The sequence below is a fragment of the Juglans microcarpa x Juglans regia genome, chromosome 4D (assembly GCF_004785595.1).
Source record: "Juglans microcarpa x Juglans regia isolate MS1-56 chromosome 4D, Jm3101_v1.0, whole genome shotgun sequence".
Lineage (NCBI taxonomy): Eukaryota > Viridiplantae > Streptophyta > Magnoliopsida > Fagales > Juglandaceae > Juglans > Juglans microcarpa x Juglans regia.
Window position 1 is genome coordinate 21,628,380 of NC_054600.1, and position 18,225 is coordinate 21,646,604.

An 18,225-nucleotide genomic window follows, 5' to 3' on the forward strand; every position below is an offset into this window, starting at 1 on the left:
CATTGCTGTCATTCCCTGTCAGAATAATATCATCAACATAAACAGTAAGTATAGCTACTTTGCCTCCACCAGTGTGTCTATAGAACATAGTGTGGTCAGCTTGACCTTGGCAATAGCCGTGACTCTTTATCACCTACCCAAAGCGTTCAAACCAAGCTCTAGGAGATTGCTTGAGTCCATACAAAGACTTCCTCAATCTGCACACCTTCCCCTTGCCTTCTTTGCCTTCAAATCCTAGTGGTAGATCCATAAAAACTTCATCATCTAGGTCTCCATTTAAGAAGGCATTCTTCACATCTAATTGATACAAGGGCTAGTTGGAATGGACTGCTAGAGGATAGTAACACACAGATTAAGTTCATCTTGGCTACAGGAGCAAAAGTTTCACATCTAGTCTTGCTTTGTACCTCTCTACACTACCATCAGCCTTGAATTTGACTGTAAATACCCATTTACAGCCCACAATCTTCTTCCCCTTTGGTAGATCACCAATTTCTCAAGTGCCATTAGCAATTAGTGCATTCATCTCTTCTTGAACATCCAATCTCCATTTCGGGTGATCTAAGGCTTCCTGAATGGTTCTTGGAATAAACAAGTGAGAAATATTAGATGTAAAGGCCTTATGAGTATCAGAGAGTCTATGATAGGATAGATGTTTGGCATTAGGATGTGTGGTGCAGGTTCTAACTCCTTTCCTAAGGGCTATAGGTAAGTCTAGATCAGCAGAATTGTCTTTAAAAATAGCAGGAGTGGAAGAGTTACCTGGTGCATTGGAAGGACCAACTTGTAGAGGTGATGATGATTGGCTTTGCTCCGGATTGGAAGAAGGATTTCTATTATTCTAATGATCTCTTCTTCTAGTATAAACACGAAGTTCATATGAGGTAATATCTGGTAGTATTTCTCCCCCTGGTTGTGAATCACTTATGCCTTGTACAGATAGACTCGGAATTCCATTATTTTCACTAGATAAATTTTCTGTCTCCGTACAACCAAAACTCCGACGATGAAAACTTCTTTTTTTTCTTTTGATGATGTTTTGGTGCATTTAGTGGTGTGTTAGTGTTTGCTATTAGTGAGTGATGGGTCCTTCGCAACTAGTGCTTATTGAATCCAAGGCTTTTGAGATAGTAAGGGATGGGAGGTTTGTCCATATAATAGAGAAAGGTTGGAAGGTGGTGAAATAGATTAGTATAGGGATAGGCACGGCAAGGTGGTTCTTAAATGCCTTGGAGGATAGCTTGAAGGCCGGGAGGCAAGGGTATTATTCTGCTCATAGAGATGGTGATAGGGGCTATGTTGCTCAGTGTCGCCTTAACTCACGAGGCTGCTTCATGGTGTTGATGGAGTATGCGGGGGTGGGTATCGAAATTTCTTGTTCATTCCTGAGGACAGGGAAGGAAGGGGGTGGAGGAAGATGGTGGAGGTGCTGAAGGTGGCTGGTTGTGCAGGTTCTTCCCTACCTCCACAACAACCTCCATCTCGGTCTTACAGGGAGGTGCTACAGCCCAGAGGTAGTGGTTGGGTTAGCCATTACTTTGACACTTCAACAAGCTCGAGAGGAGTAGGCCTGCTAAGGGTGTCGCCAATCCTGTAGAAGATCAGACGCGGATGGTAGAAGGCAGGGGTGTTGTTGCTCTGCATGAGGAAAGTGTGTTGCGTGCTTTACAAGAAATGAAAAGCCAAGTTGCTTTGCTACAAGCTAATATAGCTTGGATGATACGGTGCGCAGAGGGGTCTAAAGGGCTGGGAGTGGGCTTGGGTATGGTTGTGGGCTGTGGCCCAAGTGGGTCTTAGGTGCTGCCTAAGGCTAGTGGGCAACTAAAGATGGGTCAGGCTCAGACTGGTGGGCCGCAAGCTGGGAGTGTGGGTCAGGTTGGAGAGGCTGATCTGAAGGGGAAGAAGGCTACAAATGGGTTGGGCCTGAGCAGAAGCCCACGCCGGGTTTGGCAAGAGAAAGGCTCGAAATCTAGGATTTTGGGTATGCTGGAGGTGTCCGAATCATCCACATTAGGCCCGAGTCTTGGGCTGGGTCCGGCACAGACAGGGGATGGCCTGCGGCGTCTTAGGTGGTGGTCCGGCGGTGGCCTCAAAATCGCCAAAAGTGATGGTGGGAGAAAGTGAAGACGGCGCTGAACACGTACCTGTTGTTGATGGTTCTGGAGTTGCTAGGGGAGGGTTGCCTCTTCGTGGGGTGTCTCAGTCTTCTACGGCAAGCCCTGGGTCACCTTTATATTTGGCCCAGATACAGATAAAGTCGTGGGGGAAACAAGAAATGGCTCTCGGTTCTGAGGGAGCCAGAGAAGAGTTGGCTCACGGAGATGAGGGGGAAGATACGTTGACATTATTTGACCCCTGCAAATATTCAACAGAGGGGAGGAGGCTATAAGAGAGGATCCCACCCAGTTAGGTATGGTCCCTCCTAGTATTTCCTCAGATTGGGTTTTGAAAAAAGTAGAGGAACTTCAGAGTTGTATGGGGATCTCATGTGTGGGCTATGAAGAGCAGTTTAAGGCTTTGATTATAGCCATTGAGGCAGGTTAGCATGGTGCAAGGTCGAGAAGAGATAGGGAGCTGAAGAGGTTGATGTGGTCCATTAATTATGATGGAAAGGAGGGGAGTGCTAGTCGTGGAAGAAAGAAGGGGAGGGTTGGTACAGTTGATAAATGAAGCCCAAAATATTGAGTTGGAATGTTAGGGGGCTGAATGAGATTGATAAACGCCTTCGAATAAGAGCTTTATTAATGCAATGGAAGGTAGACATCATTTGTTTGCAGGAAACAAAGTTGAAGCTTGTCAATCGAAGTATTATTCGGAGCATATGGAGCTGCTCATATGCAGGTTGGACTTACCTACCCTCGAATGGGGCCTCGGGGGGTGTTTTGGTTATGTGGGATAAGAGGGCGGTGGAGAGCATTGATGAGTTTGTGGGGAAGTTCTCGGTGGGGTGTTTCTTTAAAAATTTTGACGATGGTTTCATTTGGGCTTTTGCTGGGGTATACGGTTCTAATTTTGATAGTGAAAGGCGGATGCTTTGGGATGAGCTTGCTGAGCTATGTTCTTGGTGGGAGGCTCCATGGTGTATTGGAGGGGATTTTAATGTGACAAGATTTTCCTGCGAAAGATCAGGGGAGGGTCGTCAAAATCACACTATGGTGGATTTCTCAAATTTCATTTTTGAGTCAGGCCTTATGGACATACCCCTAATGGGAGGTGAGTATACTTGGTCTAATCACTTTTCTTGGTCAAGACTGGATTGGTTTCTCATTTCCCCTTCATGGGAACTACAATATCCAGATGTAAGCAAGAAAAAACTCCCGAGGATATGTTCTGGTCATTTTCCTATAATGCTTGATGGTGGTGGTATTATTGGGGGTAGAAGGCCATTCAAGTTTGAGAATATGTGGTTAAAAAATGAGGGTTTTGTGGACTTGGTTAGACAATGGTGGAGTTCCTACTTATTTGAGGGCAATCCGAGCAATGTGTTGGCTAGGAAATTGAAAGCTTTGGAGATGAATTTGAAGATATGGAATGAACAGGTGTTTGGTGATGTAACCTTACAGATGAAGAGCTTGACCCAAGAGTTACAAAGCTTGGAAGGTGTAGGAGTTGAGAACAACTGTAAAGAGCAAGTAGTTTCTGAATTTGAAAGATTGACTTTAATGGAGGAGATTTCGTGGAGATAGAAGTTAGGGGCTTTATGGCTTCGGGAGGGAGATAAATGCACTAAGTTCTTTCACTAAATGGCTAATGCACTTAAAAGGTTTAATTCCATAGAGTCCTTGAATATTGAGGGAGTTGCATCCTCTGATCAGGTCGTGATGAAGGATTTTGTGGCTGGCCATTTTGAAAATTTGTTGTCAAAAGCTTAGACTCGGTTCTTATCGCCAATGAATGCTTGGATAGCAGAATCAGGTCAGGAGTTCCAAGTCTTCTATGCAAACTAGATATGGAGAAGGCATATAATCACGTTAATTGGGATTTCTTGATATACATGTTGAGTAGATGTGGTTTTGGGGAAAGATGGAGGATGTGGTTAAGGCATTGTGTGTCTACGGCCCATTTCTTGGTCTTGGTAAATGGTGATCCTGGGCTTCTTTAATAGTTCGCAGGGACTACGACAAGGTGATCGATTATCATCTCTCTTATTTGTCCTAGTAATGGAGGCACTAAGTAGGATGGTGTCGGCAGCAGTAGGGGGAGGATTTTTTTTCAGGATTTTCAGTGGGAGCTTCATACGGCCCTACCATTATTTCTCACCTTTTGTTTGCAGATGATACCTTGCTTTTTTGTGAGGAAAATGTAGGACATATCCAATCTTTGAAGGCCATCCTACTCTGTTTTGAAGTTGTATCTAGGCTGATAATTAATCTTGCCAAGACGGAGATGGTAGCGGTTGTAGATGTAAGCAATATTAGGGGGTTGGCTAGCATCTTGGGTTGTGTGGTTTCTTCACTGCCGTTGAAGTACCTTGGGCTTCCGTTGGAGGCTACCTTCAAAGCTTAAGCCTATTTGGGAGGGGTGCTGGAAAAATTTGAGCGTAGGTTGGCTAGATGGAAAAAGTTGTATTTATCAAAAGGGGGACGGATTACACTTATTAAGAGTAATACTTATCCTTATTTCCTCTTCCCGCTAGCATTGCAACTAGAATAGAGAAGCTTCAACGTGATTTTTTATAAAGTAGAATAGGAGATGAGTTTAAGTTTCACTTAGGTATCGTTTGGATTCAAAGATGAGTTGAGATGAGTTGTGAATAGTAGTGAGATGAGTTGTGAATAGTAATGAGATTTGTGAGTTAAAGTTGATGAATAGTAATGAATAGTAGTGAGATGAGTTGAGATGAGTTGCGAATACAAACCTCTCCTTAGTGGGATGGACAAGGTTTGCTCTCCTCTGAGGGATGGTGGGTTGGGGGTTCGAAATGTGAGGGCTTTTAACAAGGCATTACTAGGTAAATGGTTGTGACGCTATAATTAGGAGGGGGAAGCTTTATGGAAAGGGGTGATTAACATGAAGTATGGGAGTGAACCGGGGGTTGGTGTTCTAAAGAGGGTCAGGGGACATATGCAGTGGGGCTATGGAAGTACATACATAAAGGTTGGTGCTCTTTTGCTAGTAATACTCGGTTGTGCTTTGGGGATGGTAGTAGGATCAATTTTTGGAAGGATATGTGGGTGGGGGACACGGCTTTGACGGATGCTTATCCAACAATTTTTAGCATTGCAAGGGATAAGGAAGCCATAGTGGCCGATCTGCAGGTACTTCATCAAGGTTCCCAGGAGTGGAACATTAATCTTATTTAGGAGGCTCATGATTGGGAAGTGAATATCCTGGTGAAATTTTTCAACTTGCTGTATAATTCTGCTATTGTGGCCACAAATGAAGATGTGATGGTATGGAGGCTCTCTAGGAGAGGGAAATTCACGGTACGTTCTTTTTATGACTCTATTACCATGCAACAAAGGCATAATTTCCCTTGGAAGAACATATGGAAGAGTAAAGCACCAACCAAGGCCGCATTCTTTGTCTGGACAGCAGCTTTGGGGAAGATTTTGACCATTGATAACCTTAGAAGACGTGGTTTAATCATCACGGATTGGTGCTGTTTGTTTAGAAATAACGGTGAAACGGCAGACCATCTACTTTTACATTGTGAGTTTGCTAGAGATATCTGGAATTATTTTTTCAGCAAACTGGGAGTCGCATGGGTAATGCCAGGCAGGGTGGTTGAACTACTAGCATGTTGGAAAAGGATCACTGGGACACCACAGATTGCAGCCGCATGGAAGATGGTCCCTATTTGTATTTTTTGGTGTATTTGGAGTGAACGAAATGAGTGACTTTTTGAGGATCATGAACGTTCCTTGGAAGAGTTTCGTAGTTTTTTTCTGGAAGACCTTGTTTTTGTGGGCCATTGCTTTAGATTTCAATGGTTTCAGCTTCCATGATTTCCTTGTAACTGTTTCTAGTTCCTAAATAGGTGTATGCCTCTGTATACTCCTAGTGTACTTGGGCTATGCCTATCTTTCTATCAATGAATTAACTTATTACCTATAAAAAAAAAAAAAATTATGTTTCTTGACCTTTTAAAGGAGTATGGATGTTCATGTCAATGTCAATGTCAATGAAAACATTAGGAAAAATATTAGAAGTTTGCCAGAACTCATTTTCACTTTTCTCTTTCTCCCCCCGAAGATAGTTATGGCTAAAGTAAAGCTGTTTTTTTTTTTCAAGGAAAAAGACATTCATACTGATGTAAGTTTTCTTTGTAATAGGGTTAAAACATTTGTACCCTCTCTTATTAGGAGCATATCCGAGGAAAACACATTTTTCTACCCTATGGTCAAGTTTGGACCGAAGATGGGTTGATATATGAACAAAAACAATGCATCCAAAAACTTGTAGTTGTAAATCTGATATTACTTGACAAGTAGGGAAAAGCTCCTTTAGGCAAGCTAAAGGAGTGATGTATTTTAAAACATGAGTAGCCATCCTATTAATGAGATAACAGGCAGTCAAAATAGCATCACCCCATAAATATTTAGGAACATGCATATAAAACATTAGGACACATGCAACCTCTAATAAATGACGATTTTTCCTCTCCGCAATACCATTTTGTTGTAGGGTGTCACGACAAGTAGATTGATGTTGAATACCTTTTGCTGACAAAAAAGTTCCTAAACATTTGTTAAAGTATTCAGTACCATTATTAGTTCTAAGAATACTGATTTGTGTTTGGCACTGATTTTCAACCATATGATAAAAATCCTTAAATAAATTTTCAACTTTAAATTTATCACTCATCAAATACACCCAACACAACCATGTATGATCGTCAATAAACGTCACAAACAATTTTTTTCTAGATGCATAGTGATTTTTGAGGGACCCCAAACATCACTATGAATTAAATAAAAAGTTTTTGAAGCACGATAACCTTTTGATTGATAAGTGTTCCGATGACTCTTGGATAAATGACAAGTATCACAATGAAGAGAGTTGCAATCAATAATTTTAAATAAGTTGGGAAACAAATGTTTTAGATAGAGAAACTAGGATGTCCAAGTCTAAAATGCCAAAGCATAATTTGTTCTCGTACAAGCATTGAACTAGTACTACTACTACTACTACTCAAACCCTGAGCTTGTTTAATGTTGAATAGGGTCTCATCAAAATAATAGAGTCCATCAATCATCCTAGCACTGCCAATCATCCTCCCCGAGAGTTGGTGCTGAAATTCACAATGGGAATCAAAGAATATGACATGGCAGTTAGAATCCCATGAGAGTTTACTAACAGACAGCAAATTACAAGCAAGTTTAGGAACATGAAGGACAGATTTTAGTTCAATTTTGTCAAAGATTTGGACAGAAGCAATGGATGAGAAACTTCCATCTGCAATTCTGACTTTTTTATTACCAGGACAAGGGTAAGAAGATTGAAAAAATTGTGAAGTACTAGTCATATAGTCGGATGCACTAGAATCAAAATCCATGGTGCAAGAGTTAAGCCACAAGAGTAGGTACTAGGGGTAGCACCTGTTTGGGCCAAGGAACCAGTAGGAGGACTGGATGTAAGAGTGGATTTCAGCAATTGAAGAAGATGATCCACCTGCTCAGCACTTACGAAATTAGTCTTTGCTTCAATGGCTCTAGGGCTATATAGTTGCTGCCAGAGGTTCCAGATTTGCTGCTCTTCCAGTTTGCAGGCTTTCCATGGAGTTTCCAGCAAGTCTCTCTAGTGTGGCATGGTTTATTGCAATAATCACACCATACCCGAGGCTTATCTTCAAACCTCCTTTGGTTAGAATAGGATCGCTGTGCAGAAATATTGGCAGTGGACAGATCTATATAAGGAGCAGAGTTGCAGCAACTAATGCAGAGTTTTCCACAGTTTCATCCTCCTTTTTTTTCATCATGACATTCCGACGACAATCTTCTCTTCGCACCTCAGAAAATACCTCTCTAAGTGGAGGTAATGGCTGTCTCCCTAGAATCCTTCTCCTAACCTCATCAAATTCATCATTAAGTCCAGCCAAGAATTTAAAAATTCTGGCATTCTCCACCATCTTCTTGTTATGATTGCAATCATCAGAACTTTTCATTCATAATCATTGAATAAGTCTAAATCCTGCCAAAGTCCCTTAAGAACATTGAAATACCTGGTCACACTGCCTTCTCCTTGGTGAGTATTGCTTATTTTCTGCTGCAATTCATATATCTGAGAGTAATTTCCAAGGTCAAAATACATTTGACTAACATTGTCCCAGAGCTCCTTTGTAGTCGAGTAGCACATGTAGTTGGCACAAATTTCTTCATCCATAGCATTCACAAGCCACGCCATCACCATGGAATTTTCTGCATCCCATACAGCATAGGATGGGTCTGTTTTCTTGGGCTCCTTGGTTTCACCAATCAAGTACCCTATCTTCCCTCTCCCTCGAATATACATCCTGATTGATTGTGACCATCGTAGGAAGTTAGCCTCACTCAGTCGTATGTTTGTGATTTGGACAGAGTAGGGTTCAGAATGAGTAGGTTTTGGTTCTGATTTGTTTTTGGATTTAGCCTCGTTTGAAGTATCAGCCATGGTAAAAGGCTTGACAGCAACAGAAGAGAAAGGCAAAGATGAATAGGGTTTTTTGCTGAATCAGAAAAGGAACCTTGCTCTTGATACCATGTAGAATGAGAGAGTAATTTGTAGGAATTATTCTCATTAAATTCGTAATATAGGTATAAGGCAGTATATATAGATTATAGCTGAAGAAAAAAAAGGAAAGAATAAAGTAGGAAAGAATAAATTAAATGCTAACTTCTAAGGAAACTAAATCTCCTAGAATATTCACACATTTACAGCCAATATCTCCTAGAATACAGCAGAGTTGACTAGGCAGATTTTTGGAAACTTTCCAACACTTTTGAAGAACTCCTCAAAGATAAAGGAAAAAAAAAAAACACTCCGGGTCATCCAAACTATATAAATCCAATCCATTAGAAGACTGAACTTATACTTTACTCACAACCCCTTGTAATGAACTCTCTTTTGTACCAGAAAAATGGCATTTGCCTTATGCCGTAGCAGCTCCAAAACATTTTGGCAATTTTTCTATCTTGACTTCCTTTCCCAAAAGTCGGGTGGCTTATTTTCAGATGTTGAAAGTTTAAAACTTTGTGTGGTTGTGAACAAGTCTAGTAGAGCGCTTTCTTGGATCTCACAAACACAAAATAACTCTCTCCTAGCACACTAAACAAGAACTAAGAGACTTACGACTTTCATGCTTAGAGGCCTTATTATAGACTGGAAAATAGAACTCAGAATCCTCAACATCATATGTTTTGAGGCTGTGGGTCCAAATGGTTATAGGTGACAACAGTTAGAAGTCTGTAGGGTTTTCAGGATTTCTCATGTGGCACGTCATGACATCTTGCTGTCCATCACATCCACCCTATGCAATGGCGACAATATCCCAACTGTCACTGTATCATCGCCTCCAACCACAGACATTGGTTTTACCCTAGGCCTACCGCACGAAAACGGTTGCACAACTAGGGAGAACAAAAACAAGCACTGAAAAAAAATATCAAGAGGGTTACAAGAAGAAAAAAAATAAATCCTAAAGTTTTGCTCTAATACCATGTTAAGGATAGTGTTTGAACAAAAAGGGAAAAAAGAAGATAATACCTTCCTTCTTATTTATCAAAAAAAGAAAAAGAAAAGAGAAGATAATACTTTGTCACTGTAAAGATCAAAGTTGACCTAATTTATTTGTTATAAAATAATCTCAATTTACTTTTCTAACCATAAATAAATTCTCCATGACAATGTGTTTCTTGATGTTGTGTTTCTTTGTGTTCATAACTTCATAAATTCTCCATATATTATTGATGTTGTGATCTCTTTATAGAGATCACTGTCTTCTTGTAGTGTAGTGTGCATTTGTCTGTAAGAGATGGGGAGGTTTTGTGATTGCTTTGATATTACTTGATTTTTCTCTATTAAATTTTTTATTCAATAAATAAATATAATGTTGTGACACTCTGGTTAACTGAATCATTATTATCATTCTTATTGTTGGGTACGTAACTGAATTAATAAGTCATTTTACCTGTTTTGTTTTTCGAATAGAATACTTAAGAGATAGACTGGTAGATAATTTTGTTTTCTTCTTGTTTGCTGGTTTCACAGTTTTCTAAACCTTTTTATAAAAAGCTGTTTTAATTTAATACATAGTATTGGATTCACAAGTTGTGTTGTTCCATCATTTGTTTCTTAGGCCATATCAAATTCCATGCCTGATTGAGGTTTCTTATGCCTTCTCAACCCATGCCTATTTGATTTTGCCTTGTTCTTTTGTAGCTTTGCCTCAAACCATATCAGTTGTTGCTGATAAAGTCTTTGGTTTCTCAATTTTGTGTGATGTGTAGGCCATTCTGATGATAAATATAATTTCATTGCTACTGTGTCTCTTGATTTCACATTGTCTCCTGACTTATTTGCATAGAGAAACTTCAGTGTCCCAGATTTGATATTTTGATATCCTTTTTTCTGCAATGTTCAATTCTGTATTTTTAATCATGTTCTGCCTAACAATTTGTTTCATAGAATTCTGTAATCAGATTATACTACACTTCCATCTATGTTGTTTCTTCATATTCTTTAATCGCAGTGGAGGAAGAGACCAAGGTATTGATTGTTGCCGCAATTGCATGGGGACTGCGCAAAAGCTCTCGGGCTATAATGTTGGCTCTGATATTCCTCATTGCAATGAAACCCGGTTTCATCCATGCTGTTTATAGTATGTGTTATCGGCTCACTATTAATACGTGTTGTATTAGTTCTGTTATTATAAATAATCAATATTGTTATCTTAGTCAACTTATATCATAATACTTTTGGTTTGTCATTCTTATAATGAATAAATCATTTTGATTTTACATGAGTTTGTGGCAATTTGCTGAAACTGTGTTATGTCTGACCTGTGCTTTTTTTTTCTCTGACCTGTGCTTCAGTGATATTCTTTCTGATATATCTTCTGAGCCACAACATCAGCAGAAGGATACGCCAATCTCTTATTCTATTATGTGAAGCTCACTTTCACTATTGTACATTCTTCAGATTGATTTGATTTCTGATAACTTTGGAGCAAAAAGGCTCTTTAAGTATGGAAGTTCTATCGCAGTTAGGTACACTTTTTTAAATGCTCCATTTTGGATTGTTATCTATGAAGTGGACATAGTTGTGGTAAATATTTTCCATTTTAGAATCACGGATATGCTTATGATATCAAATCTTAATCTTTGAACCCAAAGAATAATTTTTAAGCATTTCATTCTTATGTGAATTGATGCAGGTCTCCTTGACTATGATAGTTCCTGGGATTTCCTGGAAATAGCTTGCTTGCTTGCTTCTGTGCAATTCATAACCATGGTTTGAGATGCTATTTTCATTCTCAGCAATTGTGCAGCACACCCCATGCCTCCCTATCGGATTCAGTATCTTAAAAGCTGGTCTGAACAAATCAGTTCTGTTGTCAGTGTATGCCTCCTCAACCACCAAATAACAGTCACGATAATCCTTCTTATGTATAATTTTGACCTTAGCTTAATTATTTTCCTATTGACTTCCAACGTAGTTATTCTTAGATGTTTTGTGGTGATGCTGTATATTCTGTTATTTCTATTTGGATGTGTCAATTGAGTATGGTGAATTGTCTAGATAAAACTTGGATGATGCAGAATCAGATCCAATAAGCCTTCTTCCAATTATTTGTTCTGGGTTTGTGAATAAAGCATGATCCTGTACTGTTTAGATTATTTAGTGAACACGTCTCAGCCTGCTTTAACCTTCTTTGAGATTGCGGGTTCTATGCTTGGATGAGATGATAGGAAAATTTGGTATGTAGTTTATTTTGTATTGTTTTTAGAAGACATCAGTGTCTATATCCATTATATTTAGACAGCAGGTCTAGACATACTAATACGACTGCTAGTACTGTTTTTTTACTTTTTTTTTAGTGTTATATGCTAATATGTTTTATCTTTTTCAAGAGAGAAGGATAGCATCGTTCCTCAGTGCAATTGGGCAGAAGTTTCTTTCTGTGTATAGATCCTGTGGAACTTTCATTGCATCTTAACTATTCTCATCACAGTGTAACCTGGTGAGACCCAATCATACGTCATTTGGGTACTTATCCCTTCTTCTTTTTGGATAATTGGAAGACAGCTTGTTGAGAGGACAGAAGACAGCTATGGTTTCCGCTTAAAAGCATACTCAATCTGGTGTTTCTCTTTATCTATTGCTTGAGCAGTTTCTCCAGCTTTGAGATGTGGCTATCTAGGTTGATAGACCTCTATTTCTATTTGGGCTACAACTCAGAAGCTTCACTGCTGAAAATGTTTGGGAATCTTTGGCAGTCTTGATTGTAATGCAACTTTATAGCTATGAGAGAAGGCAAAGCAGGTATAACAGGGCAGTTGATTTAGATACCCTGGAAACTGGAGCACTTGGGTTTCTCAAACGGTTTCTTATTTGGCACAGCCAGAAGATCTTGTTTATTGCTTTGTTCTATGCATCGTTATCCCCAATTAGTGCACTTGGCTTTTTGTATCTGCTTGGCCTCATCATCTGTTCAACTTTACCTAAAGGTTCCCGGGTCCCATCCAAATCATTCTTAGTTTACACTGGATTTCTAGTGACAGCTGAGTATCTCTTTCAGATGTGGGGTGAACTAGCTGAGATGTTTCCTGGGCAGAAACATTCTGATCTTTCCATTTTTTGGGTTTCTCTGTATTTAAGCCAGGCTTCTGGGGACTAGAATCAGGCTTGAGGGGAAAAGTGCTGGTAATTGCTGCATGTACTCTTCAATACAATGTCTTCCGTTGGTTGGATAAAATGCCAAGGGCTATTCTAAACAAAGGACAGTGGGAAGAGCCTTGTCCATTGTTTGTTTCGGAAGAGGATGTTTCAGTTGATGTTTCTGTTTCTAACGAGGAAAATAAGCCATCATCAGATTCTGGTGTGCCTGTAGAACAAGAGGGAGTGACAAGCAATTCATGGCAGTTTTTCACCTCTGGTCTGTCTCAATCATCTAATCCTGTATCCTCCAAAATGGGCAGCAGTGATGGTGGTAGTGCTAGAAAATATACATTTGGGTATCTGGGGAAGTACCAAGGAGAGTCATAAGTGGAACAAGAAGAGGATTCTTGCCCTGAGAAAGGAGAGATTTGAAACACAGAAGACACTCTTAAAGATATATTTGAAGTTTTGGATGGAGAATTTGTTTAATCTCTTTGGTCTTGAGATAAACATGATTGCCTTGCTTCTTGCCAGCTTTGCTTTGTTGAATGTCATCTCTATGCTATATATTGCATTGCTTGCAGTTTGCATTCTTCTGGATCGAAATATTATACGTAAATTGTGGCCAGTGTTAGTCTTCTTCTTTGCTTCTACTCTTATTCTCGAGTACTTTGCTATCTGGAAGAGTACTTTGCCTTATAATCAAGATATTCTAATTGATTCTAATGTAGATTGCCATGACTGCTGGGGAATCTCACTCAATATTTCCAGTATTGCAAGAACTGTTGGTTTGGTATGACATTCTTGGCCATGCTCTAATTGCTTCTTATTCTATTGTACAGTGAATAAGTTCTCTCCTGAGATGGCCTAGATGTTCAGACAAATTTTAATCTTCCTGTTTTCAGTAATAATAGTTTTCCCCCTCATTCTCCCTTATCTTTTTGCTCAGAAGAAATCCATTATAAATTTTTAATGTGGATTTTAAAGGGCTTTTAGATTTTTTTTCCCACCATCAAACTGCAGCCATTTGTCAGTTCCTTCAGTTTGGTCGAATGCTCAGACCAAGTCCTGATATGTTTTTTATTATCTCTTTCGATTTTATATTACTTTATTTGCTGTTTTTGTCTCAGTCTCTATTCATTTTAAGACATTTATCTTAACCCATCCACGTTGTCTGCCACATTTTCAGGACTTATCGTTGACGATCCTCGAACACTTACCAGCTATTTTATGGTCTTCATGCTTGCTTGTTTCAAACTTCGTGCTGATCACTTGTCCAGTTTCTCAGGGTCATCAATATATCGCCAGATGATGTCTCAACGTAGAAACATGTTTGTGTGGAGAGATCTATCTTTTGAAACTAAAAGCATGTGGACTTGTCTTGACTACCTGAGGCTTTACTGCTATTGCCATCTTCTTGATCTTGTGCTTGCATTGATTTTGATTACTGGAACCCTCGAGTATGACATTCTGCACCTTGGTTATCTTGCCTTCGCTCTAGTTTTCTTTCGAATGAGACTCCAAATACTAAAGAAGAAGAACAAGATATTCAAGTTCTTGCGTATATACAACTTTGCTCTCATTGTTCTTTCTCTTGCCTACCAATCTCCTTTTGTGGGGGAGTTTAGTGCTGGGAAGTGTGAGACAGTGGATTATATATACGAAATGTTTGGATTCTATAAGTATGACTATGGATTCCGAATTACTTCAAGATCTGCGCTAGTTGAAATTATCATATTTATGCTGGTGTCACTTCAGTCATATATGTTTTCCTCTCAGGAGTTTGACTACGTGTTCCGATATCTTGAAGCAGAACAAATTGGTGCCATTGTGCATGAGCAAGAGAAGAAAGCTGCATGGAAAACTGCACAGTTACAGCATATTCGTGAATCTGAGGAGAAGAAACGCCAGCGTAACTTGCAAGTGGAGAAGATGAAATCCGAGATGCTCAACTTGCAAGTCCAGCTTCACAGCATGAACTCAACTGCCAACCGTAATAGTGTTTCTCTCCGCGCAGTGAAGGCCTAAGGAGGAGGAGTACTTCTATTATCTCTAATAATGATACTGGGACCCCTGAAAAAGAAGAACTAATTCTCAGGAAACAAGAACAGATCATCAGAGAGGATTCACTATTCCCTTTTGAATTGTTCGAGTCTCCTGCTGCTATCAATGCAGGAAGTCCATCAGCTGCTGAGACTACAAAGTGTTCGGTGGGATCTCCTCATTGTGAAATCACTGAAGTTGAATTGGATAGCTCTGATGGTGCCTTTGTTGATATCCACAAAAAAGAGAAAGTCCAAGTCCAGGCGAAGGAAAACCCATTGATATCTGCAGTACAGATTATAGGTGATGGTGTTTCCCAAGTGCAATCTATTGGAAATCAGGCAGTCAACAACCTTGTGAGCTTCTTGAACATAGGACAAGAAGATTCAGATATGAAAACAGAACTTGTTTGCTGAGGATGGGGTATATGATGAGATGGAGAGCCAAAAATCAGAGTACTTGTCTTTGGATCGGTCATCTTCTCTGCAGTCTGATCAGAGTTCTGATGCTGCAAGTCTGCAGTTGGGAAGGATCTTCTGTCACATATGGTCCCAAATGCGATCCAATAATGATGTTGTGTGTTATTGTTGCTTTATTCTTGTCTTTCTATGGAACTTCAGTCTGCTGTCTATGGTGTATCTTGCAGCTCTATTCTTGTATGCTTTATGTGTAAATACGGCCCTAGCTCAATCTTCTGGGTTATCATGCTAATTGTCACAGAAGTTAATATTTTGCTTCAGTATCTGTACCAAATTATCATCCAGCACTGTGGTTTAAGTATTGACTCAGACCTACTTCGAGAGCTGGGATTCCCTGCACATAAAATAATGTCATCCTTTGTGGTCAGCTCTTTACCTCTTTCCTTGTCTACTTATTTACCCTCATTCAGAGCTCTATAACTGCAAAAGATGGTGAATGGATGTATTCTACAGACTTCAATTTTTGTAAGAAGAGTGCTCTATATAGAAAGGAGGTTCTTGTGAAGTATAGCTTAAGTGAGAGCACAATGGGAGTTCTACAGCTAATTAAAAATATGGTAAAATTGGCATTCAGAAGCATCTTTAGGTACTGGAAATCGTTGACACAGGGTGCAGAGTCTCCTCCTTACTTTGTTCAGGTGTCTATGGATGTCAAATCATGGCCAGAGGATGGGATTCAACCAGAGAGGATTGAGTCTGGAATAAACCACTTGCTAAGAATTGTCCATGAGGAAAGATGCAAATCACAAAACCCTAGCCTGTGCCCTTTTGCTAGTAGGGTTCATGTTCAAAGCATTGAAAGAAGTCAAGAAGACCAAAATGTGGCACTAGTTGTTTTTGAAGTGGTATACGCATCACCGTTGACAGAGTGTGCTTCTGCAGAATGGTACGAGTCGCTAACTCCAGCTACTGATGTAGCAAAGGAGATTCTTAAAGCACAGCATGCTGGGTTTGTCAAAGAAATTGGATTCCCATACCCTATACTCTCTGTAATTGGGGAGGCAAAAGAGAAGTTGATCTGTATGCCTACATATTTGTTGCAGATTTGATTGTATTTTTCCTGGTTGCTATTTTCTACCACTCAGTCATAAAAAATAATAGTGAATTCCTTGATGTCTATCAGCTTGAAGATCAGTTTCCAAAAGAGTTTGTATTTATCCTAATGGTAAGTTTACTGATATTGTGTCTTTCATGTTTTCTGCCATGCTTTAAATTTTGAAAATCAAGTTTCTGAAAACTGACAATAGAGTTACAAATTTGAAGTTCTATGTGCCAATTGATGTTAATACGACCTTTGACTCATTTCTTGGGCCTGAGAAATGGGTCATCAAGCTTCAAAACCACATAAAAAAAAAAAACAGGCTTGAAAATTTCTCAACTGGAAAACAGTTGTCCCAAACTTCGTCTGCATTTTGCTTGATCAACTCATGCCATTTTCCCACAGAAAGATAATTTGAATATCCTTGTTTGGAATTTTTATGAAAGTACCTAATAATCTATTGGCTACAGAATTTTAGTTATATTTGAATAATGATTTTTTTCCCTTATCTAAAAGATTACTGAATTTATAGACCCTTCACCCCTTGGTTTACTTAGTAGAATGTTGCCATATGAATGATTAGTTCTTTATGTTTCATATGGCTTAATCTGGCTGGGATATTCATGTTTATTTCCTAACAGGGCTGAATGTTAATTCCCTGCAGATTATCTTTTTCTTGATTGTGCTTGATCGAGTAATTTACCTGTGCTCATTTGCCATGGGAAAAGTAGTTTTCTACCTTTTCAACCTCATCCTCTTCACATATTCAGTTACAGAGTACGCTTGGCACATGGAGCCTTCCCAACAACGTGCCGGAGGGTTAGCACTCCGTGCTATATACCTTGCTAAAGCCATTTCCTTAGCACTGCAGGCTATTCAAATTCGACACGGGATTCCTCATAAAAGCACTTTGTATCGTCAGTTCTTGACCAGTGAAGTTTCAAGAATTAATTACTTAGGCTATAGACTTTACCGTGCGCTGCCCTTTTTATATGAATTGCGATGCGTTCTTGACTGGTCGTGCACAACCACATCTTTGACCATGTATGACTGGCTGAAGGTGAGTTCTTGAAATACATATCTCTGAGCTACGGTTAAACCTATTCATGCTTTACTGAGTCTAACCTTTGAAACTACACTACCGTTCATTACATTCTGAAAAAAGTACAACTGGCCTTATATCATCAGTTTTATCATTGTTTATTATCATCATTATCATCGCTATGGAAAGGACAAAAGAAAATGAGGGTAGAAGAAGAAATAATCTTTGTCATTTACTACCATTCTATGTTAAAATCATATGCTCTGTCACTTCCCTTATCATCATATTCTTTTTCCTTAATTTTTGTCAATATTATTCTAGGCATCTCTCTACCTCTTTTTTCTCCCTTAATTATTATAAATAGCTCTTTTCCCCTGGTGCATTAATTTTTCCAGGAAAGGGCGGTCCTTCTTGACTAAAAGATGGAGAGTCATTCAATTAGTCTTGGCCCAAATATGCTATCCCACGGTCCATAGCTGTATTATGGCAGGGTCTTGAAAGTTTGCTTTCTACTTAAAAAGCATTCCATGATCTCAATATTCTTGATACCTTCCAATGTACTCATACCTTTTTTTTTTTAGGAAGAGGACTTAGCCCCAATCCTTTATGAGCCACTTCCTCCTCAATTTCTCCATACTTATAAATTAGTATCATAGATACCAAAAGTAATATCCAGATTTGGATCTCATGACCATCAAGCTTTAATATCCCTCTGCCCTTGTGATCATGTGGAACCTTATCAAGGCCAGGCTCATTGAATCCACCTCTGGAGAGTAAACTCCAGATACACGACCCCAGCTGCCCTAACTGTGTGTCGGGAAATC

At 39.4% G+C, this 18,225-nt stretch overlaps 1 protein-coding gene across 1 annotated transcript in view; it reads left to right on the plus strand.

Annotated features, from left to right (window-relative positions):
• LOC121259459 (piezo-type mechanosensitive ion channel homolog) overlaps window positions 1–18,225 on the plus strand; it is a 47,257-nt gene that overhangs the window by 23,405 nt on the left and 5,627 nt on the right. The window contains 20 exon segments of the mRNA XM_041161054.1: window positions 10,670–10,798; window positions 11,013–11,186; window positions 11,354–11,392; window positions 11,395–11,427; window positions 11,430–11,557; window positions 11,559–11,585; window positions 12,053–12,203; window positions 12,206–12,238; window positions 12,241–12,390; window positions 12,393–12,770; window positions 12,773–13,154; window positions 13,156–13,553; window positions 13,556–13,591; window positions 13,988–14,800; window positions 14,803–15,233; window positions 15,235–15,514; window positions 15,517–15,696; window positions 15,699–16,313; window positions 16,316–16,485; window positions 17,024–17,419. Of these exon segments, the coding sequence (XP_041016988.1) occupies window positions 10,670–10,798; window positions 11,013–11,186; window positions 11,354–11,392; window positions 11,395–11,427; window positions 11,430–11,557; window positions 11,559–11,585; window positions 12,053–12,203; window positions 12,206–12,238; window positions 12,241–12,390; window positions 12,393–12,770; window positions 12,773–13,154; window positions 13,156–13,553; window positions 13,556–13,591; window positions 13,988–14,800; window positions 14,803–15,233; window positions 15,235–15,514; window positions 15,517–15,696; window positions 15,699–16,313; window positions 16,316–16,485; window positions 17,024–17,419 (4,943 nt within the window).